Below are 26,359 nucleotides of genomic sequence, written 5' to 3'. Positions count from 1 at the left end.
ACCGTAGTGTATAATGCTACAGAAGCTTTGTATTTCAGATAAATGCTGTTCTTTTGAACTTTCTATTCATCAAGGAATCCTGAAAAAAAAAGTACACAACTGTTTTCAACATTGAAAATAATCATAAATGTTTATTGATTAGCAAATCAGCATATTAGAATGATTTCTGAAGGATCATGTGACACTGAAGACTGGAGTAACGATGCTGAAAATTCAGCTTTGCCATCACAGGAATAAATTACTTTGTCAAATATATTTAAATAGTACACAGTTATTTTAAATTGTAATAATATTTCACAATATTACTGTTTTTTACTGTATTTTTAATTAAATAAATGTAGCCTTGGTGAGCAGGCGAAACTTCTTTTAAAAACATTAAAAATCTTATATATATATATATATATATATATATATATATATATATATATATATATATATATATATATATATATATATATATATATATATAGGCTACTGTTGATTAATCATGATAGAACATGCAGAAGGACGAATGTGAACTGCATATGTTTAATGATTTGCAGGGGTCTTTAGTGCTTCTAGTTCATATAAGTGTCATAGTAAGCACTAAAGTATTAGTTACATTTACAGAATGTGCTGGTGAATTACACCTATCATTGGTCAAGAGAGAGACGGAATGTTGTCGTGTCAAATGGCCTCTTTTTTTTCTCACATTGCATCACAGCCTAGTGGTAGATTTTGTTTCTACCGGAAGGGTGTGCTGGTCGTAAAGTCCTTGGGTATTTTCTTACAGTTATCAAAATTAGTCATCTCTAGCTGTATAATTTTAATGTACTTGTACATTTTTAGATATATATATTGTGCTAGTTCCATGAGATTTTTTTTAATTTAATATTATGTTTCTATTGTTTAATGAGGATAGGAACGGTGTTACAAAATGTTACATCATGCGAGTTTCCACACGGACGTTTTTATTGGCTGGACAGTAACAGCTCATACAGAAACAAAACCGACTAGCAACATCCCTCTATGAAATTCTGCGCACATTTGCTTCTGTATAGGTTTTCTTTTCATTGTTGTTATTTAAAGAGTTACACGAGAAGATGGGAGTGCCTAAATTTTATCGATGGATATCGGAGCGGTATCCGTGTCTAAGTGAAGTTGTCAAGGAGCATCAGGTGAGCTAGTTTGGCTAAATATAACAGGCCGCATAGAAATCATTTACTGCTCTTTGAACAGAAGATCAAACCTTTCCTTTTTACAAACACAAAAACAATAGTTTTACTGCCCCGACACCATAAATATGTTCTGTATAGAGGAAATTTTATCTTTTTGTTTTACTGACATTTTTTGTATTATGTATACTATAATGGTTGTGTCTCAAAATCTAACGAGCATTCTAACTAGACAGCATTTTTTTGACGATCTACAAATGCTAAATAACCAGCCAGCTGTGAGGAGTAGCAGGTGAAGGTGATTCAGGTACCCGGTCTGAAACATTTCTGACTGTTATTCGGAACGCCCCTTTAAAACCCAAATTTGTTCCCTAGTTTGGCAGCTCAAAAGGTTTCGAAACACAACCTGTATTCTGCTAGTTACTAACAGCTAGTTACTTTTTTTTTTTTGTAATTTAATGCATTAATAATTTTGCATTGAATGTGGCTTAATAAAATGATAACGGATTTGGGCACTTGTGACTCTTTGGAGACTTAACATAAATATAAAAATCAGTGTTATTTATACTATTATAGTATTTTTTTTTTTTTTTTTTAATTAGCATTTTAGTTTTATTTTGAAATGTATTATTTTTAAGTTTATATATAGCTTTACCTACTTAGGTTAATTCAACTTAGGTTTTTCATCTACTATTTATATTGTATTTCAATTAACGAAAACAATTATTCATTTAAATTATTTATTTTTTTTGTTTTAGATTAACACTTGTTTATCTATCTATCCACACACACACACACAATGATACAAGTCTCAAAAGTTGCTTTTATGTATTTGTCTCTTTTTTTACTTTAGACTTTACAAAATTACTTTATTGTTCATGACATTAGTCATGTTTTGTCAAATTTACACCAGCCTCATGTTCTCTCCCCCATCACAGATCCCAGAGTTTGACAACCTATATTTAGACATGAATGGCATCATCCACCAGTGTTCCCACCCCAATGATGAGGACGTACACTTCCGTATTTCTGAAGAAAAGATATTCGCAGACATTTTTCACTACCTGGAGGTGCTCTTTCGCATCATTAAGCCCAGGAAAGTGTTCTTCATGGCTGTCGATGGAGTCGCACCAAGGGCCAAGATGAACCAGCAGCGTGGGAGAAGATTCAGGTATAGCAAAAGATTTGCATTGCTTTTTACATAGATTGATACTACTGTACAACTAACTACCTGTATTACTGCAGATAAACACATCACATACATTGCCATTCAAAAGTTTGAGATCAGTAAAAAAAAAAATCATAAAAAAAGAAATGAATATAAATTTTATTCAGCAAATTGATCATAAGCAGAGCACTCTATGCCAGCAGAGCACTCTATGCCAGTGTGCTCACGGTTTCCACAAAAATATTTATGCAAAACTTTTTCAAGATTTATAATAATAATTAGAAATGTTTCTTGAGCACCGAATCGGCATGAAAATGAATATGTGTGAAAATAATAATATGAAAAAGTAATAACTGTTTTATGTTTTAAAGGTCAGCGAAAGAAGCCGAGGAGAAAATCAAGAAGGCCCTGGAAAAGGGTGAAGTTTTGCCCACAGAGGCCAGATTTGACTCTAACTGCATCACTCCTGGTTCGTGTGCATCTTTATTGCTCTCATGCTGCTTTATTTTAGATATCTTTTATGGCTCTCATGCTAGTGATGTTATATACCATTATTTGTCTATCAGTTTATAGCAGGATACATAAGAACCTTAAAAGGATAAATTCAAGAAGATTAAGATCTAAATTTTGTGTTTGGTTGGGTTTGAAATCCCAAATTGGATTGCTTGATCTGGTTTTTTGTTATGGGAGGTTCTCTGGTGGACCCTGATCTATAATGTTCTGAGAGATGTGTTTCTCTTTCTTGACCACTGTAGGAACGGATTTCATGGCCAGGCTACAGGAACAGCTTAAATATTTTGTTCACAATAAACTGTCCACAGACAAATCATGGCAGGGAGTGAACGTGTATTTGTCTGGTCATGAGGTGAGTTACACGACTTCAGAGGTGTGTGTGTGTGTGTGTGTGTGTGTGTGTGTGTGTGTGTGTGTGTTTCTGTGAAGATTTTTTTGATTACCATTTCATCACAGACCCCTGGTGAAGGAGAGCACAAGATCATGGAGTTCATTCGCTCTGAGAGCTCCAAACCGGGTCATAACCCAAACACAAGACACTGCCTTTATGGTCTGGATGCTGACCTGGTGAGTACACTGGTGTATAATAAAGAGAATTTAGTCATAATCATACTGATTTTGTTTGTATTGATTTTAAGCTGTCCTTTTCCTCCTTGCTCTCTTTTTTTTTTTTTTTTTTTGTAGATAATGCTTGGCTTGACTAGCCATGAGCCTCATTTTTCTCTCCTCAGAGAGGAGGTACGCTTCGGAGGCAAAAAGTCACAAAAGAGGTGAGTGTGGCATTTTCATTGTGTCAAGATTAAAAGTTTATTGTGTTCCATTATAATGAGTTTTTCCGGTCTATAGGATAACAGCTCCCGAGGAGACGACATTTCACCTGCTCCATCTCTCCCTTATGAGGGAATACATTGACTATGAGTTTTCAGAGCTCAGGGTGAGAATTCGTATAGCACAATTCATGTCAAATCTGCCTCAGTTGCAAGATGTCAAGTGTAATATGCAGTTAAAATGACCTGCGCTGAGTCATGTCATCATTTTATGTATGTATGTATTTCCATCAGAATAAGATCTCGTTTGAGTATGACCTAGAGCGGATCATAGACGACTGGGTTCTGATGGGTTTCCTGGTGGGGAATGACTTCATCCCTCATCTTCCCCACCTTCACATCAATCATGATGCGTTACCGCTGCTCTATCGAACTTACATCAGCGTGCTGCCCAGTCTGGGGGGTGAGTCAGTCCACCAGCCGATCACAGCGCATGTGACTTTGTGATGGTACTGTAATACTGAAATAGTGCTGATCACTGTCGTTTCATCAGGCTACCTGAATGAAAATGGTCATCTCAACCTTGCCCACTTTGAGAAGTACCTCGAGAAGTTGTCAGATGTGAGTGTCTGGTATTTCTTCCACAAAGTGTCAGTGCATTTTCAGTAATACACAACCAGTATTATTTTCACAGTGCAGGAAAGACTACTATATGATACTACACTGTATTGTGCTCTTCTGTAATATGCTATTATAGGGCTGGGTGACATCAAATATTCACAATACACTATAGTTCAGTTGTTTGGTGTGTAATATATGCCATACAGATGCATGTAAGTGAACAACAGGGTTTAATATTTTTCACGTTTGTTCATTTAGTTTTAAACGGTATGAAAAACATGGCTTGCTAATTTTTTTAAATAAAATTTTTCCAATTTAGTTTTTCCATTTAGCATTTTAAAGTGTTAGTTCACCCAAAAATGAAATTTCTATCATTAATTACTCACACTCATGTCGTTCCAAACCCGTAAGATCTTCGTTCACCTTCGGAACACTAAGATATTTTTGATAAAATCCGAGAGGCTTTTTTATCTCCCATAGAAAGCAATGTAATTACCATTGTTAAAGTAGTCAATGTGACTACAGTGGTTCAACCTTAATGTTATTAAAAAACGAAACAAAAACAAATGTCTTTATTCTACAGTTTCCTCTCTACCCTGTCAATCTCCAAAGCAGTTTATGTTGAAATCACATTGCAGAGCTTTGTGTTCTACATCAGAACGCCGACTATGTATTGGCCGGCTCCTGAGTTAGCATTACACGTATGCATCGTGCTGCTCATGTAAACAGCGTCGGCAAATACAGAACCGGCGTTTGGATGTAAACACTGAAGTGTTGCACTGCTTCAACTGTGTAGGAGACTGACAGGGTAGAGAAGAAATTGTTGAATAAAGTTATTTTGTTTTGTTTTTTTGTGCACAAAGTATTCTTGTTGCTTCATAACATAAAGGTTGAACCACTGTAGTCACATTGACTATTTTAACTATGCCTTTACTTCTTCTCTGGACCTTGAATGTGGTCATTTCATTGCTTTCTATGGGAGAGAAAAACCTTTCGGATTTCATCAAAAATATCTTAATTTGTGTTCTGAAGAGGGTTTGGAACAACATGAGGGTGAGTACTTAATGACAGGATCCTGCCTCGAACTACTTGTAGGCATATGGATAATCAGTTGACATAATTTCTACAGGTTCTGATTGGTTAGCAGTTCAGATCATTCTAGCATCTTCTGAACATGGTATTTCTTGACACTTTGTTCTACATTTGTAAGCAACTAACATGGGTCAGAACCTCAGGCCCTGTTTCCACCTGTCAATAAGTTGTTTTGGTCAGTCGAATCACAAGTAGACACTTATCACCCCTTCAGCTCTTACTCCATGTCATCATCCTCTTCTCTGTTCTCAGTTTGATCGTGAGCACTTCAGTGAGGTGTTTGTGGATCTGAAGTGGTTTGAGAGTAAGGTGGGGAACAAATACCTGAATGAAGCAGCTGGGCTGGCAGCCGAGGAGGCTGATATCAAAGACTTGAAGAAGAGTAAGGTGAATATCAGCAGTATGTAGTCAGATGAATGACTGTATGCGTTGGTTTTTATTCCTCTCGTATGTTCTTGTACACATTTAAAATCATGACAAACAATGAGCCTGTCCTTCTTTTAGAACCATGGTGTTTTAAAGTAAACACGCATGCAGTAGAATAATGTGCTGCTGCCATTGTCTAATTTGAGTCATATGCCACTGTTTCTGCTTTCACCACTTTTGTCTCTTCATGAATGGGGCTTTAATGAATGAGCATCTTTGTCTTGGCTTGTGCAATAGCAGTGCTGACTGCTCTTTTCTTGTTTGTGTAGTTCTCTAGCTGATCCTTCATAATCTTTTTAAAGAAAAAAAAATTGGTAACATTTACACAAAGGTTCTAATTTTTAAGTACATTAGTTACCATAAAAATACTTACAAAGCATTTAGTAATATAGTTTATCATAATTTTAGCACTAATACTGCACTAATAAATATCTGCTCATATTTAATGGAGCTAACATGAACTATCAATGTATCAAGCATTTTTATTACCTTACATTAACTTCAGTAACCTTAGTTACATTAATTTCAAAGGTTAATAAATACAATAACAAATGTATTGTTCATTGTAAGTTAATGTTAGTAAATGCTTGTTAATATTATAAGTTAATATTATAAATGTTAATGTAATAAATAAAATAACTGTTAAATAATGAGACCCCATTGTAAAGTATTACCAAATATATAGGCCTAAATTTATTATTTGTTCATGCATGGCTTACTTTGTCGTTGCTGCAAAGCGGTGTGCTTTTATTACATTTTTTTCTGTGCAGTTTACAAAAAAGTACTAGTGATGCACTGAAATTTTGGCAATGAAAATATTAAAATTAAATAGTTTTTAAATAGTTTTGGAGGGGTAATTGACCAAATCATTGACCGAAACAGTGCAGTTTAACAGCGCTTCTCCATTGACGTGTTTTGACTGTGTCAGTATCTATTTTGTGCATAACCTAGATAAGTTACAACAGGTAAACATGTCAATGACCAGAAATTTAAAGGGATAGTTCACCCCAATGAAAATTCTGTCATTTACTCGCCCTCAAGTAGTTCCAAACCTGTATAAATTTTCGTTCTGCTGAACACAAAGGAAGATATTTGGACGAATGTCAGTAAAAAAACTGATCTCACCCCCCATTGAATACTATATTATATATTTTTTCTGCTATGGTAGTAAATGGAGGGCGAGACCACCTTTTTTGGGTGAACTATCCCTTTAAATGCTGAAACGTAATTTTCTTTGTCTTTGGCTAAATGAAAAATTTAATTTTGGCTTTGGTGTTTGGTAAAAAATTAATTTTAGTGCTTCACAAAAGATCTTTTATAGAAAACAAATCACAATAAATGTGGTTCATACAACTAATGTGTGAGATTTTTATATATATATATAAAACAATAGCTGAATTTATTAAAATAACCCCATTCATAAGTATGTGAACCATTGATTCTCAATACTGTGTGTGGTTACCTGATGATCCACGACTGTTTTTTTGTTTTGTGATGGTTGTTCAGAAAAATCCTCCAGCTCCTGCAGATTCATCAGTTTTCAAGCATTTTTGCATATTTTAACCCTTTCCAGCAGTGACTGTATGATTTTGCGATCTGTGTTTTCATACTGAGGACAACTGAGGGACTCAAACACAACTATTAAAAAAAGGTTCAAACATTCACTGATGCTCCGGAAGGAAACACGATGCATTAAGAGTCGGGGTGTGAAAACTTTTGAACAGGATGAAGATGTCACAATTTTTCTTATTTTGTTTAAATATCATTGTTTTTCATTTAGTACTGCCCTTCGGAACCAACAGAAGAATATTTGCTTGTTTCCCGGCAGAAAAATTAAGTACAATTTACCTTGATATTTGAATTCAAAAGTTTTCACCCCTCAGCTCTTAATGCATCGTGTTTCCTTCTGGAGCATCAGTGAATGTTTGAACCTTTTTTTAATAGTTGTTTGAGTCCCTCAATTGTCCTCAGTGTGAAAACACAGATCTCAAAACCATACAGCCACTGCTGGAAAGGGTTCAAATATGCAAAAATGCTTGAAAACGGATGAATCTGCAGGAGCTGGAGGATTTTTCTGAAGAACAGAGCTCAGTTTAACTGCTCAGGAAAAACAAGAGACTCATGAACAACCATCACAAAACATAAAAACAGTCGTGGATCATCAGGTAACCACACACAGTATTGAGAATCAATGGTTCACATACTTATGAATGGGGTTATTTTAATAAATTCAGCTATTGTTTTGTTTTGTGAACTAAATGCAAACATGTTTTATGTAAAATATTTTACTCAGGACAATACTAAACAAAAAATAACATGCATTTTTTATTATCCCTCTTATTTTATTAAAATTTATCATTTTCGCAGATTCTGCAAGGGGTTCACATACTTTTTCATGCCACTGTATATATGTATATGTATTATACATATACATATATATATATATATATATATATATATATATATATATATATATTATGAAGCCATATCATAGCATTGTGACAAACAAAATGCAATTTCCATGTGAAAATTCTCTTTTTGTGTGTTTCACACAAGAAAGAAAGTCATACAGGTTTGAACAAGACATTGAACTGAATAATAAGAGTCATTTTTGAGTGTTCCCTTTACTTTTTTTAGTCTTCAGATGACTCTCTCTGTCTGTCCGCTCTTGATGGAGTCAGAGAATCTCACAGCGCTCAAGGAAGAGGTACACAAACCCAAACCCTAAGTTCATTGGCTAGCACTTCATTTTATAGTCCTGTGTATGGACTTACTATAATACCCTAAACCCAAACTTAAATCTAACTGTAATCATATTAAGTCCAAGTAATTACCTCATGTTACTCAGTACTTTCTTGTGTAAGTACTCTGCAAGTGCATGAACAGTAAAATGAAGTGCAAGCAGACAAGTGCAATTTTTTTTAAAGCATTCAGCTTCTAAATAAGGTTTAATATTTCCCACAATGCACTAGAAGGTGCAGAGGAGGATGGTGAGGATGATGACATGTTTGAAACAGAGTTTCGACAGTATAAGCGCACCTACTACATGACCAAGATGGAGGTTGAAGTCGTCTCAGAGTGAGTGTCCATTCATTTCAAATTTGGAAAGGATGGAAGATGCAAGATTTCTCTGTGCATCTGAGAATGAACAGTTCTGAAAAGTCTGATTTTCTCTGTGTTAATCTTGCAGTGAGTTTTTGGCCAATCAGGCTAAGTGTTACGTGGAGGGTATCCAGTGGATCTTGCATTACTACTACCATGGAGTGCAGTCCTGGAGCTGGTGAGCTAAGAGAGAGTGAAAAAATTTTAATTGCTATAGTATTATAAATGTCCCAAACTCAGAGCAGATTTTGATTAAGGTTTGATTAGGGCACATGAATTTTAAAAAAAAAAGTGTGTGCATGGATAAATCATTAAAATTAGCACTGCAATTTTTCATAAAAAAATAAGAATGGTTTTATTTCATGGTAACTTTAATTCAGTTGGGTTGGTTTTTTTGGCTTTAAAGGGAAGTTGTAATCCTCTTGTATCACAACAGGTATTATCCGTACCACTACGCCCCCTTCCTCTCTGATGTGAGAAACATCTCTAGTCTCAAATTGACCTTTGATCTGGCCAAACCCTTCATGCCATTCGAGCAGCTATTGGGCGTCCTGCCATCAGCCAGCAAAGACCTTCTTCCACAGTGTTACCAGGTGACGCTCACACTTCACATCCTTGTCACGCTGAATGTTTGTTAGAAACTCACTGTCATTCACTAACTGTCTGTCCTTCACAGCATCTGATGACCTCACTGAGCTCACCCATTGTTGAGTATTACCCACAAGACTTCAAAACTGACCTGAACGGCAAACAGCAGGAGTGGGAAGCCGTGGTGCTTATCCCGTTTATCGACGAGGTGCTTTAAACATCTGCATTCACTGTGTATCTAGCCATAACATCTGCCCCATAAGTGCACTGTCATGATATGTATGCCTTTGCATTCAGAAATGCTTGTTGGCTGCTATGGAGCCCTACACTCATAAACTGACTCCATCGGAGAAGGCCAGGAACAGACATACTGAGTGTGCGGTCTACTGCTTTGATAAAGAGCTGGACTATGCCTACAGTTCCCCCCTCCCCGAACTCTTCCCCAACATCGTTCACTGTCATGTCAGGTATGTCCTGCCGCCCACACTCATGTTGAATCTGCATGCTGAGGTACATTTCACCCGCTCACATTTTAACATGTAATCACACTTTTGTATTTGTACTTTACACTTGACACTTTATAGTTAACACAAATTCTAATTATTATTTCTAATAATTATTTGTTATTATTTATTATTGTTGTTAATAATAAGCTGTGCGTTCAATTGAATGTGATGTCACACTTTCTTTTACACTCGATACTTTACAGTTTACATACATTTTAAATTTTGTATTTAAATTTACCTTTGAAACTTGAGAAGAATTTCTATCTATTCTGAGTTATTTATTATTTATCTATTGATTATTTTTGATGATAAAATTATGGTGTCACACTATATACACTTTCCAATTAACAGATACATTTTAATGTTATTTATTATTACTGATCACATTAATAATAAATTGCTTTCATTTTAATGGTCACACGATTGTATGTACATTAACTTTTAACTTTATAATTATTTCTAATTATTTTGTTAATAATAATACCTCATGCTTTTATTGTAGTGTTTACACTTTTAATAATTATAATACAAACAATAGAATTATTATTATTAATACATGCATTACTATGATTTTTACTAGTTAAGACATCCCCTTTAGATCAATTTATGTATTTTTTTGTTATCTTTTGGAAGTCACATCCACTGTGTTTGTGTTTTAGGCAAACACCAATCCCAATGGATGCATGGCGTGTATCACTGGATCACGTTGGCCGCAGGATTGACAGAGGAGCGCTTTATTTCTGTGGCTTCCCCACGTTACAGCATATCCGTCATAAAGTAAACAATCTTCACCCCTTCTGTCTGCAGAGAACTGCTTACTATCCCAAGTTGATTGTCAGATCATCATAGGATTAATGCAGATTTCCTGCTGTATTCCTCACAGTTTTATAAGAAGAAAAGTGGAGTATTGGTGTTTCAACAAAGCAGCAGAGGAGAGAACATGATTCTGGAGATTTTAGCCTCCCAGGAGGTGGCGCAGGTGGGCAGTTTGTCCCCTCAGACATCAAGTCTAAATTTTGTTTAATTTTAATGCCTTACATATGACTGTCTCAGACACTGAACTACATTTTAAAGTTATGTTATTTTATGGTAATGTGTTAATATGTGTGTTTCTCATTATTGCAGGTGGAAGATGTTGCAGCGCTGGTTCTTGGAAAGTCTTTGTTTGTGAACTGGCCCCATTTGATGGAAGCTCGAGTTATAGCTGTTTCAGATGGAGAAACGAAGTAAGTTTGTTTGTTGTATTGATATTTCAAGATTATTTGATGTCAGATAAAGCTCACTCAAACTCTGTCTTTTAGTGTGTTAAGAGTGTGTTCCTCTTGCACTGTAGGTTTTTTTTAGAAGAACCCTCAGGATCACAGGTGTTGTATCTGGACAACACTCCACCGCCTACTAAAGTGACCCATTTGACTGATAAAGAGCAGAAGGAGTGGGTCAAAGATGTGCAAGGCCTCTTAGAGCAGTATGCTGCCTTTTTTATTCACATTATTTGTCATTTGTATTGTGTTAGTAATGAAGCTGATTCATTTACTGACTGTCTGATGTACATACTGGACACAGAAATTGCCAAATCGCAAGTGATTAGCTGGCTGCTACATGACTTCCAGGTTTTCATCAGTCTATATAGAAACAAAAAGTATGGTACTGGAGAAGTTCTGTACTAACCAGTCGATTTGCCCAGTTGAATTCGATTTGAGGCATCAGATCTTTGAAAGATACAGATTTTAGTTTGAGTCTTTTAGTAGCAAGTAAACTAGACATCCATGCAGAAATGTACATCCTGTTTTTATTGTTTCAAGTTGTACCAAATAATTAATACCAATTTTAGTACAAAATATAAAACCAAATTTAGTTGTACTTAATAATTAGTATATTAATAATAATTAGGTTTAGTTTAGGCATGCATTCTGTTTTTAAAGTCTCAAATTTTTCTAAAGCAATGTTGATGGAGGCCAGTGGAAATATATGAATTTGTTTCCCATTGTGGTGTCATTGATGGTTGCTGTGGTTCTGCGCACAGTCTCTTCCTGTCTAACTGGGTACTTTTTGTTCAGAAAAAGCTATAAAGTAGACCACAGTTTTTGCCAATTGGTCTTCGTCTTAATATAAGCTCTGCATGTTCAGAGTTTTAGAAACATTTGCTTTTTTTTTTTTTTTTTTATATAATTCTGTCAGGTCGAATGTGTATGTATATTTGTCCATTTGTTCATTGTCCATATGTAAAATATCATTGTGTCTGGTTTGTAGCTTCAGCAAACGTAAAGGCATTGTGATCAATGAGACGGATGTGGTGGTTTACGTCCAGCTGCTGACAGGCAGGAAGTATGTCATTGGTCAGAACGGATCGGTCCATTTGGAGAAGCAGTTTGCCAAACAGGTTCTACCCTTTCCATACCAGACCATTGTGAAGGTAAATATTCACACCAGCATAGTCAAAAGTTTGGAATAATTTAGATTTTTTTAAAAAATGTTTTTGAAAGGCTTTATTCATTTGATATAAAATGCAAAAAAAAAAAAAAAGAGTAATATTGTGGAATATTATACAATTTTTCAGCAAATTATTCAGTTACCATTTCAGAAATAAGTCACATTTTAAAATAGTTTTTACTGTATTTTTGATCAAATAAATGCAGCATTGGTGACTATAAGAGACTTCTTTCAAAAACATTTTTAAAAAATCATACATTTTCCACATTTATTTATTTCTATATATATTATATAAAAGATATCTCATGACCTCATATCTGTCTTGATGTTTTAAATATGGCCTTTTTTTGCATTTCAGGATATCAAAACCTTTGATTCGTCATTGGCGCGCTTCAAGACACTGGAGGAGCTGTTTCCTCCAGGAACTGCTGTCTTTATGGTTGGAAACCCATATTATGGTGCAATGGGTGATGTAAGTACAGTTTTGTTTTTTTTGTTTGTTGTTTTTTTTTGTGCTCTCCGGACTGTCTCCAGTAGTTAAATGCCAGTTATGAAGGATGTTTTCTGTTCGCTTAGGTGCAAGATTCTAGTGATGTCATCAGTGAGGGACGAGTCAGAGTGGTCTTCTCTGTACCATGTGAACCTCAACTTGATGCCTTAATACAGAACCAACATGTAAGTCTTGAGTCTGTAAAGATTACCCACTGTCTTTTATACTCTGTGACTGAATCGTGTTTTATATTTTTAACATTATCTTTGGTCGAGGTCTTCGTTCTGCTTTTATTTTCAGATTTTATCAATAGTCTTTTGTTCTCATTCAGAAATACTCGGTGAAGTACTGTCCCGGGTACGTGCTCGCCTCTCGCCTTGGTATCACCAGCTACCTCGTCTCAAGGTTCTCCGGTAGCATCTTCATCGGAAGAGGATCCAAAAAAAAGTCAGTGGAATTCAGGTTTTGAAGTAATTGTAATTATGAAGGTTATTTCATAATTTCAATTTACTCCCTATACAGTGTTTTGAAAAAGTATCCAGATCTTTAACCAATTATAGATCCTAGGTTTACATTTAATTTCTGAATTATTTTCATTTAAAAGCATTATATTTGTCAATCTCAACAGCAATTTTATTTCAATGAATCTAGGATTAGTTATCCATCTAAAATGTTAATAAATTTGACACACACACATGCATGCATACATATCATTTTGGGTATTTAATTGTACTCTCATATTCCCTATTATAACTAGGAATGATTTTAGTTCTAGAAACTCATTTTGGAGGAACTAAATTAGCTCCTACTTTAAAGTAGGGTCTAAACCAGCACTGTAGGAACTACCAGTAATGTAAGTGTTGATTGGCCGAAACACACGCAAAACACCGGCACCTGCCATTTTTTTAAAAAGCCATGTACACACACAGATTATGGCCTATATATTTACTACACAAACTAACTCTACGGACATGGAAAACAATTATAGATGGACCTCTTGAGTTATAGAAAAAAATCCTACGCAACTTTGAGGGGACCAAGCGAAACATGATTGTATTTCTGCTCAGCTAGTGACATTAGACTTCAACCACTCGGCAAACGCTAAAGTTTTTTCATATACTGTCTTCTTTCTGTTGTATAACAGTTCTGTCTAATAACATAGATATTAGACAGGCTGTTAAACAAATCGTAAACTAATGAAGACGGAGAATGTGAGTGCTGTGTGCTCAGGTTCTGGCATTCTCAGTGCCATCAAAACAAAAGTCACAATAACAAGAGCAGCTTATGTCACTTCATAGTTCCTACTGGTAGTGCAAATGCAACCAGGAAAATGGCCCTGGGGGAACCACCCTGGTGTCTAGTTCCTAGAAATAAGTTCCTAGAACTACCAGGTGCGAAAGCTCCTTTTTAAGATGACCTTTACCATCATCCAACACTCATTTAAAGTTTGCGCTTGGTAATTTAATAAGGGTGTTATATGTAATCTAATTATTTTAGTTTTTAGTGTTTGACATTTAGTTATTTAGACGAAATAGTATAATATTTTAATATCGGTTATCGGCCAATATTATAAAGGATTTTTTAAAAAAATATATTGGTATTGGTTGATTTTAGATATTTAATTGTACAGCTCATTTCCCCTGTTTTTACATTTAGATGATCTTTGGCATCATCTAACACTCAAAGTTAATCTTTAAAAACACTAATGATTTAATGACACTGTTAAATGTCATCTTTAGCAGATCTCAAAATGAATATCAATTATCATACTCTATATCAGTGTTTCCCAGCCACGTTCCTGGAGGCACACCAACACTGCACATTTTACATGTCTCCTCAATTAAACACACCTGATTAGGGTTATCAGCTCATTAGTAGTGACTCAAAGATCTAAAATGGGTGTGTCAGACAAAGGAGACATGCAAAATGTGCAGTGTTGGTGTGCCTCCAGGAATGTGGTTGGGAAACACTGCTCTATATAGCAATGTATGTGTCATCTACAAGGATTTTAGTTTTTAATTTGATTTTTAGATTTTTATTTAGACACGATAGTATACAATTACAATATTAGTCATTTATCAGTTATCGATCACAATTTTAATATTGGTTCATCTGCAGAATTTTATTTTAATTAATTAACAAACTATACAGTACAGTTTTGACTAAAAATTAATGGCTTTTGAATTAATTTTTCTCTTTTCAGTCCTCATGGAGAGCAGAAAGTCAATGTGGGCCTTAATCTCAAGTTCAACAAGAAGAATGAGGAAGTTCCTGGCTATACCAAGAGAACAGAGAAGGAGTGGCTCTATTCTGCTGCTGTAGAGGAACTCTTGGCTGAATACTTAGAGAGGTGTGTATGTGTATTTGAGGTTGCGCGTGTGTGTGTCTGTGGTTGCCCCTGTTTTTGTGTGGATATTTAAAAAAAAAATGTTTGTCTTTGTCTCTCAGATTTTCAGAGGTGTTTGACTATGTAGCACGAAACAGCCACGATGATGTCTTTTATGAAGATGACATCTGGCCTGGAGAGGATGAGAATGGGTGTGTTTTTAATCAGTTTTAGACAAGCAGTAGAACATACATTTTCAGTATGCCAGACTTGGTAGTGATGATAGCGGTGGTGACTGTTTATTATTTTTGATTCTTTGAATGAAAAGGGCTGAAAAGATCCAGGAGATACAGGGCTGGTTGAAAACCCATCCGGTCAGCTCTACCTCACGAGCATCATGTGATCTGCAGATCCTGGATGCCGGCATTGTGGAGAAGATTGAGGAGGAGCTGGAGAAAACAAAGGTGAGGATCACATACACACCTCTAGAACCTCAACAATCGCAATTGTTCCTGTCCTTATGTTAATGTGTTGATTTCTCTGGTTGACAGGCAAAGAAGATGAACAAGAAAGTGCGGGTCACTGTGAAGCCTCACCTGCTTTTTAGGGTATGTGTGTCACTGTATATGATGTCTGTATACATGTATGATGTATGTGAAGTATATGAGACACATTTCATTAAAATATAGGTTATAGTATTTATAACTAGCTGTATATAATAACAATAGAACTCTATAGACCCTTTTACAGCCCATGTGATCAAATAGTTGCGCGCGCATTTTGGCAACGGAAGTGGTGTTGTTGCCTATTGGTCTTAACGTGTTAGCAACTCTGAAAGTTTTTCAGTGCTCTCAAGTGTAACGCACTGAGCGTGACAGTCACTCATTTCGATCTTTTGTCACGCACTCCCGCCACACATTGTATTTCTCACGCAGAAAAACTATTTTTCATATATTTAATATGCCGCAGCGCCGGGCAGGAATCAAGCGCGTCTCCCCTGGAGTAGCCTGCCACTTATCAGCCAATCAAAAAAAGAAAGAGGCTACACAGTAGCCAATCAGAAAATAGCACTATTGTATCTGGGTAAGATTTAACGCAACAACCAATTAAAAAAAAAAAAACAATATCCTGGAATTGTTCACCATCATCCTCGTTCACCCACAGAGGAAAACACTGGAGCTCTGAGCATCACTTTGAGCACAGAGTAAGTCATGATCTCATATTTTAATGTTACAACAAATTCACAGCTTGTTTGACACAATGACAACTTGACTGCTGTTAGAGAATGTTTCCCAGATAATCAGCATCATGTCTGAACTTAGTCAACAGTTTTACAGCCTGTTCACTGAAAACACCTGCTCAGTAGTCTAGACCTAGTTATATTTTCGTTATCATACGATGACTGACATTTTGTCACATTAAACATCTCTCTCCAAATAGGCTTAATAATTTTATTAGCACTAAATAAATTGTGTATTACATCGTCGATGTTATTGGTCACTTTAAAAATCATGTCATGTTGTTGGATATTTGTTATTCTTGCCTGTCTTAAAAACGTGAGAGCCCTGGTTTATGTATATATATCTGGCCACTGTATTTGGCCATCTGCTAACGTCTTCTATCCACTCGACTACACGGATCTGATAACCGGATACCATTTGATAAAGTCAACTTTTTAAAATAACTTTATCTGTCTGTGTTGCTTAATCCGCTCGCGAAGCTGTAGATATATATATATCTACAGCTATCACTTTCGGAGTTGCTAACACGTTAGAACCTATGGGGAACAACACCACTTCCGTTGCCAAAATGCGCACACATACGTTGCTACGTCATCATTGTGTACAAACAGTAGAAGGGTCTATGGAATGTCCACATTTTAGATACATAAGTAAACGTGTATGTGCGTGTGTGTTTGTGCAGCCTCTGGAGCAGCAGTTCGGTGTCATTCCAGATCCTGATGCAGAGTATCATCTGTTTGACCGTGTGGTCAATGTTAGAGAGAGCTTCTCTGTTCCACTTGGCCTTCGAGGAACTGTCATTGGTATCAAAGGAGGTAAAAGCCAACGCAAACTCTTTGGCATCCTTCTGCATTTAGTTTTTGTTCTTAATTCTTTCTTTTTCCTGGTCCATCAGCTGAACGTGAGGCTGAGGTTCTATATGAAGTGCTGTTTGATGAGGAGTTTGCTGGAGGACTCACTGTCAGGTACAGAAGTTTTTGCTTGGAATGGAAAATGTAAATGTTGAAATATTTTCCAGATAATGCATACACACACTCTACTGTTTAAAAGTTTGGGGAGTATGATTTTTTTTTTTATTTTTTATTCAGTGTGGCAATGTTAATTTGCTAAAAAAGTGACAGTAAAGACAAATAGTGTTACAAAAGATTTTAAATAAATGCTTTTCTTTTAAACTTTCTATCTTCAAAGAAAGAATCGTGAAAAACATGTATCACGGTTTCCACAAAAAATATTAAAGGGGACATATCATATCAAGTGTTATGATTGGGTCCCCAGTGTATCTACAAACCCAGAAAATGTGGAAAAAGGACAACCCAGTAACTTTGTTTTGGCTCAGTTGCATTTAAAGGGGGGCACAAAAAACGGCATATTTTCGCTCACACCCAAATGGGGGCAAATTTGACAAGCTATAATAAATGATCTGTGGGGTATTTTGAGATAAAACTTCAGACGCATTCTGGGGACACCAGAGACTTATAATACATCTTGTGAAAAGGGGAGTAATAGGTCCCCTTTAAGCAGCATAACTGCTGGAGACCAGAGAGGACTGGAGCAATGGCTGCTGAAAATTGTACTGAAGTGTGATTGTACTGAATCAAAAGGCAGCCATCTTTTAAACGCCTCTCTCATGCAGGTACAGATTCTATCTCTTTGAATGCGGAAACATCAAATTCTCCAAAGCTGTTTAGCAAGCTTACAAATAAATTTCATATTTGAAATCGCCAATGAAATCTGACAGCTGTCTCATAAACTTTGTTTCTAAACGTGCAAATCATGACAAAAAACAGTATTTTTCAGGCTGGACCAGCTAATGTGCATGTGCAGTCAAAGCGTGCATCTCAGAACACTGACTGTTTCTATAGCAACCGGAGCTTCTAATGGCAGCCGCAGTGACACACACTAGGTGCGTCCCAATTCGCGTACTTATGCACTATTCTATGACATTTTTAAGTATAAATAGTGCGAGTAGTGCGTTCACACTGAAAATTCCAAAAAGAAAAAAGTACACTTTAAATACCCTGATGATGCACTAAATAAACGGAAAAAAACTAAGTGTGGAATGTTGGACACTTTGTGCACTCAACTGTTGCAGCTTTAATTACATAGTGGAGGGGGAGGGAGGATCGGTCTCCGTTGTTAAATGATAAAATAACCTTATACAATTCACGCACTACATGGATGAGTGCATAGTGCACAAGTACATAGTGTATAAATGCATAGTGTATAGTGCGTCATTTGGGACGCAACTACTGACTTTACCAATAGACCTTATTCCCAGTAGTGCCATCTTTGATTTGTAACAGGAATGAAAGCGAGGCTGTGAGGGATAGACCTACATCTCTTCAGTGGGTTGTACTGTTATTTAATGTGTTTTTGGATTGTTCTGCTTATGAAACACTGCAAAAATATCTTTCCAAAAAATTTCAGTAGACAAACTCTAGACAACATGAGCTTTTGAAAATTCTAAGTGACCTAAAAGCTTTATACAGCATTTTATTGGCTCTTTTATTTAGAAGGCAGGGCTTATTCCGCAATATTGTTGAACTTTCTCCCATTCATAGTAATAGGAGTTCTCCGTCTTTTGAACATCTAAAGATTTTGACTGAATGCGTGTGCTCTGTGTGCAGGTGCTCTCCTGGGCGTGGCTATCGACTGCCCCCCAGTGCCTTAATCAACCTGAGCCATGGCAGCAGGAAGGAGCAGGGCACACACAAACTCACTGCCATCGTCAAACCCCAGCCCTCGTCCTCATCTCATCTCACACACAAGAGCCAGCTGGGTGGCCTTAATCACTCGCCACGCTCACCGTTTATACCTACGCAGGTAATGGCCACACATTCATCCCTCATAAGCAGGACCTTGTTGAATCTCTGCTAGCAAATAGGCCACTCCAGACTAACTCATGGATTTTTAATGGGTGAAGATCTTCCTTTATGCTTGTTGTGACAGAGTCCAATATCTCTTAAGCATGGCTTTGTGATGTTTTTAACTCCTCTAGGTCTTAATATTATGGTGTAATTATATTAAAGTAATTTGAAAGTAGAAGTAGGAAGTGCCAAACAGGTTTCTCTTCAATATTGCAAAGAGAAGTATGTTGTCCAAGTGAGGATAGTCTGACGGTGTTGAATTTCCTGTTGACAGCAGCAGAATGGCCGACAAAGTTTCAATCTCAGGACTGACACTCAGGGCAACAGAAACTCTCCTCACAAAGCCCTAAACCAGAAAAACCAACACAAGGTATGAAGGGTGTGAGGTTAATAAAGCTTTCTGCTCTGGAGATTGTCCGTAATGCACTAAAACACCTTTGTGTGTGCGTTCCTGTAGGGCTCTAGTAATGAGAAGGAGTTCAGTAATGTATGGCAGTCTCTTCAGAGTTCAGGAATGCCCCAGAAACCACCAGCTCACTGGCAAAATAATGTAAGTACTCTCTCTTACTCTGTGTGCTTGTTTGCTGTCCGTGTTGTTATCGTTAACTAAAACTAAAAATATTTAAAAAAAAATGTACATTCATTGAAATAAATTAACAGAAATAAAATAGAATATAGAAAAAGGTTAACTTGTTTTATTTCAGTTAGTTGTGAAGGCTAAGGTAGTATAGTAATGACACTAAAATATCATTGTTTGTTATATATGGTGTATGACGTTTACCTGGTGTTATTTCTGCCAGGATGGGAAAAGCTGTGGACCGGTGCCACATCAGCACCAGCTGGAGGGACAAAATAAACAGAGCCAAGGCAATGACCCATCCAACAAACTTGTATGTTTTCATATTTCATACACCACCGCATCTTTTACACTTATACATGATCTTTTATTGTAATGTCAGGTTTTCTTACTAATTTCTTAACAAGTGTTTATTGATTTTTTTTTTTTTGCAGGCGTCAGGTGGCAATATTAGACTCCTGAAGAGAAATGAGGATCTGAATACGGCTCTCGCACAGGGGCCTTCAAATAAGGTACCATCATTTGTGGTTTGTGTGTAGAATGTTGAAGGGATGGTTTACTCATCTTCATGTCATTCCAGACCTGTATGACTGTGGTTTTCTGTCAATGGGTCCAACATACTTCAAAATATCATCTTCCGTGTCTAGCAGAAGAAAATTCATACAGATTTGGGATGACATGAGCACCTTGTATTCTGGGTTGAAAAACAGGCCTAACTTATTATAACATTTTCAAAAAGCCACCAAGACCCTGTTATCCATTCTTAGCTGCCCATTCAACTCATTTCTAAATAAAACCGACTGCTTGACTGAAGATTACTCCAAGTCAAGAGGACATGCGGTGCCAGTCTACAATACACAACCATCTAAAATAAATGCATATTCCATGACCAGCAATGATTACTCTTTTGCATACCAGTTGTGCCATGCTGGCCTAATCTTGCAGACTGTGATATGAATATGAAGAATCACTTTAAAATGCATTTCTGTATATTTTATTAGGTGTGATAAATGATGTAATTTATTTATTTGCTTATAGGCATCTACAGAGTTTGAGGAGCTTATAGCCAATCTAAAGATCTCCAAGGATCCTGAGCCTGCCCAGCACCATCTGCCTAAAGAACCCAAGAACCAATCCGGAGAGCCTCTTTCCCCACAGTCCTTTGCTATGGTGTGTAGTCCATGTTTCTCACAACACTATTTTAGGGAATTCTTCTACAAAATATTTATTTAATATCTTACTTTTTTTTTTTTTTTTTTTTTTGAGCAGAAGGGAACTCTGGTATTGAAAGAAATGTTGAAGATTGACAGCTCTGGAACAAGCTCTGCCCCTGATTCCACTTCAGCAAACACCAACACCCAACAGCAGAGCAAGAGACGCTCCAGCAAAAAACTAGGTACTGCATGTGTCCAATCAGAACATGAAGCAATCTCTAAGACTAGAAGCTTAATTCTTACACCTTGAGATATGCACAGTGAATAATTGAGGGTGTTGTCTGTCCCTCAGCTGCTCGGATAAACACTCCCCAGGCTGACGCCCCAGCTCCAACTGCTCCTCCTCCTCCTCCTCTGGCTGGACAGCCGCCCCTACTGCCCAGCATGGCCACTGAACTCGGGCGGATATGCATGGGGCTTGGAATGGGACCACCAGACTTCGCCTTCCTCCGTAACAGACAGGTTGGTCCATCTCATAAACTCCCATGTGTCTAAATTCATGAACTGAGGTTAGACTCAAATCAAGATTTAGATAGAAATATGAAATATAGATGGAATTCATAAAGGGTGAAGTTTACAGATGAAGAGAGAAAAGAACATTAAAATAGATCTGCAAAAAAAGAAAGCCAAATTCATAATTCAGTTATATTTTTAATTTGGTTAGATCTTTACAATAATTATAGTTTTACCATAAATTCCCACCATGAAAATAATTACAGAAGCTGGCATGGCATTAAAAACAAACAAACTTTACTCCAAATTTCTGGTTATTGTAATAATATAAAATGCCCAATACCTAAGCCATATATTGTCATAGCTGACATAAGACAATGGATCTGATTCACTAAGAATTGTGTGTATTATTTGTATTTATACGCACATGAGAACTTCTAAAAAATTCAGTTTGCACCAAGACGAATGTTCAATGTAAAATTTTGGTGCAATAAACATTTTAATTTGAATGAACGACCATTAATGCGTCTGTTCAGACTTCCATTTGCATGCTATCAGTGCAACAATTTGTTTTTTCTTTTTTTTTTTCATGTTGAGGTGTTCTGATCTCTTTTCTATTGCACTGTGAATAAAACTGGCCAACCAAAAAGTCATACTTTTAGTCATGTTCCCAGAGAAAACTATAACTTGGTGCTCACATATTTTGCTACGTGATGGCTGTTTGAAAACATTTAAATACTGTTTGTGTCTCCTTTTTTGTGACATTTTGAACAATGAACACAATTAAAAAAGCAGTTATGACAAATACCAGTTAAACCAAGTCAAATTAAATACAAACATGAGAATATTAAGAATATCAGAATATGTGATCTTTGCGTACATGTGGTTTCAGTTGCTACTTTTGTAAATTTTGAATTAATTTTTGCTTAAAAGTTATCAATGAATCATGATTTGTTTTGTGAAAACATTCACACATAGATTTCATGCACAGATTTGTCCATATGCAAGATTAGTGATCCTTCTCACTTATATTTCCGTCTCATTTGCTCTTTTTCTTGTTCTGTAGAGTCTGACAGTGTGTCAGGTGAAGTTGTCTAATGGTCTGCTGGTTCACGGTCCACAGTGTCAGTCTGAAACTGAAGCTAAAGAGAAAGCTGCTCTCTTTGCCCTTCAACGATTGGTAATTGTCACTACAAAAATTGTCAAAATTGTATTAGCTCATCAAAACATTGTAGAATTCAATATATGATAGTACTACATGTCTTTTTTCATGGTTTGATCAAGTATGTGCTTCATGAGAAGGTGCCTTATGGAATACAGTATTAGTGCTTGTTGGTCTTTTGTTCATTGCTGAATGAAATCTTCTGGTCTTCTGCAGAACTCGTTGGGTTCTTTCCCACTGCCTCCTCCCATATTCCCTGGAGTCCAGCAGATGAGGCCTCTTGCTCCTCACCCCTCCATGTTTGGTCAGCCAGCAGGTCTGAGTCATTGCATTGTTGGTTTTCTGGTAAATCCTGTTCCTCCAATGCGGATGTACTTGCATTTACACTGTTCTGATGTATTATTTTCACAGGTGGTCTTCTGATCCCCCCACAAGGGTTTGGACCTCTTCACTGGGGTATGCAGTTTCCCCACCAAGGGCAGCCGTTCTATGGAGGTACTTTTCCTGGAGCACGAGCCCCTGCGCCATCAGCTGCCAGTGGATCCCACAACCAGTTTGTTCCCCTCCAGGTGAGGAGGACTTAATAGATTTTTCAATGCATATCGATTTTGAATACTTGAAACTGTTTCAATACTCATTCAATACTCAGTATACAGATACCAATTGCACATTATCCTCTCTCTGACATCAAGTTGTCACATCTCAAAGTGCATTTTAATGAAGTATACAGTCGGATGTGAAGTGCTACGCTGTAAACATTTACACGCATATAAAATGTAAATATTTTTCAATCTATTGTATTGAAGATGGATATTCCAGTATCTTGACCAGACTACACTGATCTGTATTCTGCCAGCTAAAAATGTCTATACCTGCACCTGATCTTTTTCCACCTAATCAAAATCAAGTGGTTTGACAAAAGAAAATCATGTGATGCAACCAACATGCAAAAAAAACCAAACAAACAGAAAACAGGAAATATGACATTCACGTGTATCAGTGTCAAGTCTCTGAAAATATCAAGTCATTTTATCTCTTTGACAAGTCAGGGTTCAGGTTGTAAAATGTCATGTGGTGCAACTACCGAGAAACAATTATATTTATTATTTCTGAACTTTTCTGCATAATTTCTTGTGTTTGTAAAAAGTTCCTATTTACTATATTTAAAAGTGTTTTAGATATATTCAGGTTGTGATTATGAAAATGTTTACACCACTTGATATTGTAAAGCTGTTAAATTTAAGCTTTTCTTGAGATTGATATAAAAGTTTTTCATAATCATATGAAGCCAACATGACCAAATAGTGTCATGGACACACTTATTTGTCATTGACCCTTTTACCCTAATATACCACTGGAGTTGTAACATGCCATTTGTGTCTTTAGGTGACCAAGAAGCGAGTTTCAGGCAGAACCAAGAACCAAGGGGCAAAGCAAGCGTCAGGCAGCTCAGTCTATTCTAGTCAGGCTCCGGGCAGTGGACAGGCTGCTTCGGCCCCATCAGCCCCCAAGACCCCCCCACCCATCAGCACCCATGAGCTAGCAGATAAAACCACACCCAAGACACCCAGGCAGAACGCCAATCCTCACACGCCTGGCTCAGCCTCCAAGCGGAAACACAGGAAACTGGCAGTCAACTTCGAAGCTGCGAAAGTGACGGACTGAAATCATTTACACACACTGTCCATGTGTCTCTGTCACAGTTAGTGGAGAAAAAGTGATATGAAACCAGACATTTCATAGCAAAAAACAAGATACAGTCTTCATGGTGAGACAATTTTTTTTGTCATTGGCACCGAATTAGTTTTGTATTTGTTTTAGTTGGCATGTTTTGAGTGGAGGTAATGGTGGAAAACATTTTATTGGTGTGGATTAACTGCACCAAAATGATCATAAAATCATGAAAGGGGTTTTACGTTTACCTCAGTTTTTTTCTTTCTTTTTCTTTTCATATTTTTTACCCAATTTCAGATCTTTAAGCTTTTATCATGTTCACAGGTTACTTTCTGATGCTGGATTTTAATATTCAAAGTGCAATAATTAGTTTTGTAAGCAGGACTTTATGCACAAGGAAGGAATAAAATGTGGAATAAAATCAGTATACCATCTGTACTGATATTTAATTTCTTTTTCCTATATTGCACCGTTGTGCTGTCCAGCATGGAAGGATGGATAATGTTATCTTCTTTCGTTGTAACTCAGAAAGCAGTAAAACTATCTGACCGAACCCTTGGATCTAGTTTCAGAGGTTCAAAATGAGCCTAAGCTAAAGATTTGTTGGAAGCACTAAAACAGGTGTTAAAACCAGCCCATTATGTTCACCCAGCCAGGAAGCACACTGATATAAACCGATTTAATCTCTGTGGATTATTGTGTGTGTACATAGACTAAATGTCGTCAGGCAGGGGATGCAAATAATTGCCTTTCTAATAAGATGTTGCTTGTCTTTTCAGATGGATGTGGACATTTCAAATTGGTTTTATTTTTGTATTAGCCTACCTTTATTTCCAGGGGAGATGTTTAAGTTCTATGATTTTTAAAATGAATTGTGTATTTAGATCTATGGATTTTATATGCACATTTTACAAATTGATAATAACAATTGTAATATTTCTCTTTGGAACTTTGCTGGCACCCTTTTGTTTTCATCTTCTCTGCATATTTGTATCCTATCATATCTCTTTTGTCCAAATTTTAAAATGTTGAAAGTATGTAAGTAAACCCTTTTATTTTTAATGACATTTGAGTTGTTTATTTAATGACTTCAAAATGAGTGCACCTCCTAACAGGGTGGTGTGCTGTAAATAGACATTTTGTTATCATAATAAACATTTTGCTATCATAATGCCTTTGTTGTGATTATGGTTTCTCAGTTGAATTTTTTATTTTTTTATTTTATTATGCTTATGTTTCTTTAAATTTGAACACTTAGACCGTTAGAAAGCTAACAAGTAAAAATAATTGCTTTCTTTGGCATGAAAAGTTAATATCAAGCAGCTTGTTAGAGAGAGAGAAAAAACAACACTGCAGCTTCATGTTTGATGAGTGATTGTAACTTGTGTCTCAAATGTTAGTCTTTTCCAGTAATGTTAATCACTGTCTTTATTTTGCTCAAAAAAACAACAAACAAAAAAAAAACATTACTTTTCATAAAATGTAACCAAGTACCCCATTTTTGTTGCTTTTTTAGGGAGTAACGCAATATTGTAATGCATTACTTTTAAAAGCAACTTTCCCCAACATTGACTGTGTTCCCCAAAAAGGACTGGTACCTTGTTCTCCGGGAAATTAATTAAATTTGGCTTGGACCCTCACCGTTTCATCTTTTGTATGTGGAATTTTCCCAAATAGCCTAATTCTATCTATCTATCTATCTATCTATCTATCTATCTATCTATCTATCTATCTATCTATCTATCTATCTATCTATCTATCTATCTATCTATCTCTCTATCTCTCTATCTCTCTCTCTCTCTCTCTCTCTCTCTCTCTAATAAAAATTACATATCCACCCAAAATATCTGTCTGCATACACAAACAACATATGTTGAGTTCGTAACCGTATACTACACCACTCGTACTACCTTTATTACATTTTTCTGTGTTGTCTTCCCCCTTTTTCAGTGGCACTGGTTCCACAACTATTTTTTCCATTCGTTTTG

The 26,359-nt window shown here is 36.4% G+C and overlaps 1 protein-coding gene across 2 annotated transcripts; it reads left to right on the top strand.

Moving 5' to 3' along the window:
* Window positions 1-809: 809 nt before the first annotated feature.
* On the top strand, window positions 810-25,977 carry xrn1 (5'-3' exoribonuclease 1). 2 transcript variants are annotated; one of them, XM_067363056.1, is made up of 42 exons: window positions 810-1,157; window positions 2,093-2,325; window positions 2,694-2,791; window positions 3,078-3,187; window positions 3,292-3,402; window positions 3,520-3,605; window positions 3,682-3,769; window positions 3,897-4,065; window positions 4,156-4,223; window positions 5,568-5,702; window positions 8,379-8,448; window positions 8,714-8,819; window positions 8,932-9,021; window positions 9,280-9,436; window positions 9,520-9,639; window positions 9,729-9,898; window positions 10,597-10,714; window positions 10,821-10,916; window positions 11,063-11,163; window positions 11,271-11,402; window positions 12,188-12,350; window positions 12,726-12,839; window positions 12,944-13,042; window positions 13,189-13,304; window positions 15,061-15,207; window positions 15,306-15,395; window positions 15,512-15,647; window positions 15,735-15,791; window positions 17,107-17,239; window positions 17,320-17,389; window positions 19,052-19,247; window positions 19,569-19,661; window positions 19,749-19,841; window positions 20,092-20,181; window positions 20,303-20,380; window positions 20,907-21,038; window positions 21,138-21,264; window positions 21,375-21,544; window positions 22,602-22,715; window positions 22,914-23,013; window positions 23,109-23,266; window positions 24,084-25,977. In XM_067363056.1, exons 1-42 carry the CDS (start codon window positions 1,083-1,085, stop codon window positions 24,360-24,362), a joined length of 5,088 nt encoding a protein of 1,695 aa, XP_067219157.1. In that variant the 5' UTR covers window positions 810-1,082; the 3' UTR covers window positions 24,363-25,977. The 2 variants fall into 2 exon arrangements, with proteins under 2 accessions (XP_067219157.1, XP_067219156.1); XM_067363055.1 differs by having other exon boundaries at window positions 813-1,157; window positions 19,566-19,661.
* The last annotated feature ends 382 nt before the right edge of the window (window positions 25,978-26,359 follow it).

Source organism: Chanodichthys erythropterus, chromosome 16 (assembly GCF_024489055.1).
Source record: "Chanodichthys erythropterus isolate Z2021 chromosome 16, ASM2448905v1, whole genome shotgun sequence".
NCBI classification, from domain to species: domain Eukaryota; kingdom Metazoa; phylum Chordata; class Actinopteri; order Cypriniformes; family Xenocyprididae; genus Chanodichthys; species Chanodichthys erythropterus.
The sequence above is the reverse complement of the archived record's forward strand: the minus strand, read 5'-3'. Positions and strand labels throughout refer to the sequence as shown.

Excerpts from the sequence above, each read along its gene's own strand:
- xrn1 (XM_067363055.1), top strand. The coding sequence starts at position 1,083 with ATGGGAGTGCCTAAATTTTATCGATGGATATCGGAGCGGTATCCGTGT. Across the intron at positions 9,022-9,279 it reads GGAGTGCAGTCCTGGAGCTG|GTATTATCCGTACCACTACG; the intron begins GTGAGCTAAGAG and ends GTATCACAACAG. Across the intron at positions 15,396-15,511 it reads CCTGGAGAGGATGAGAATGG|GGCTGAAAAGATCCAGGAGA; the intron begins GTGTGTTTTTAA and ends TTGAATGAAAAG.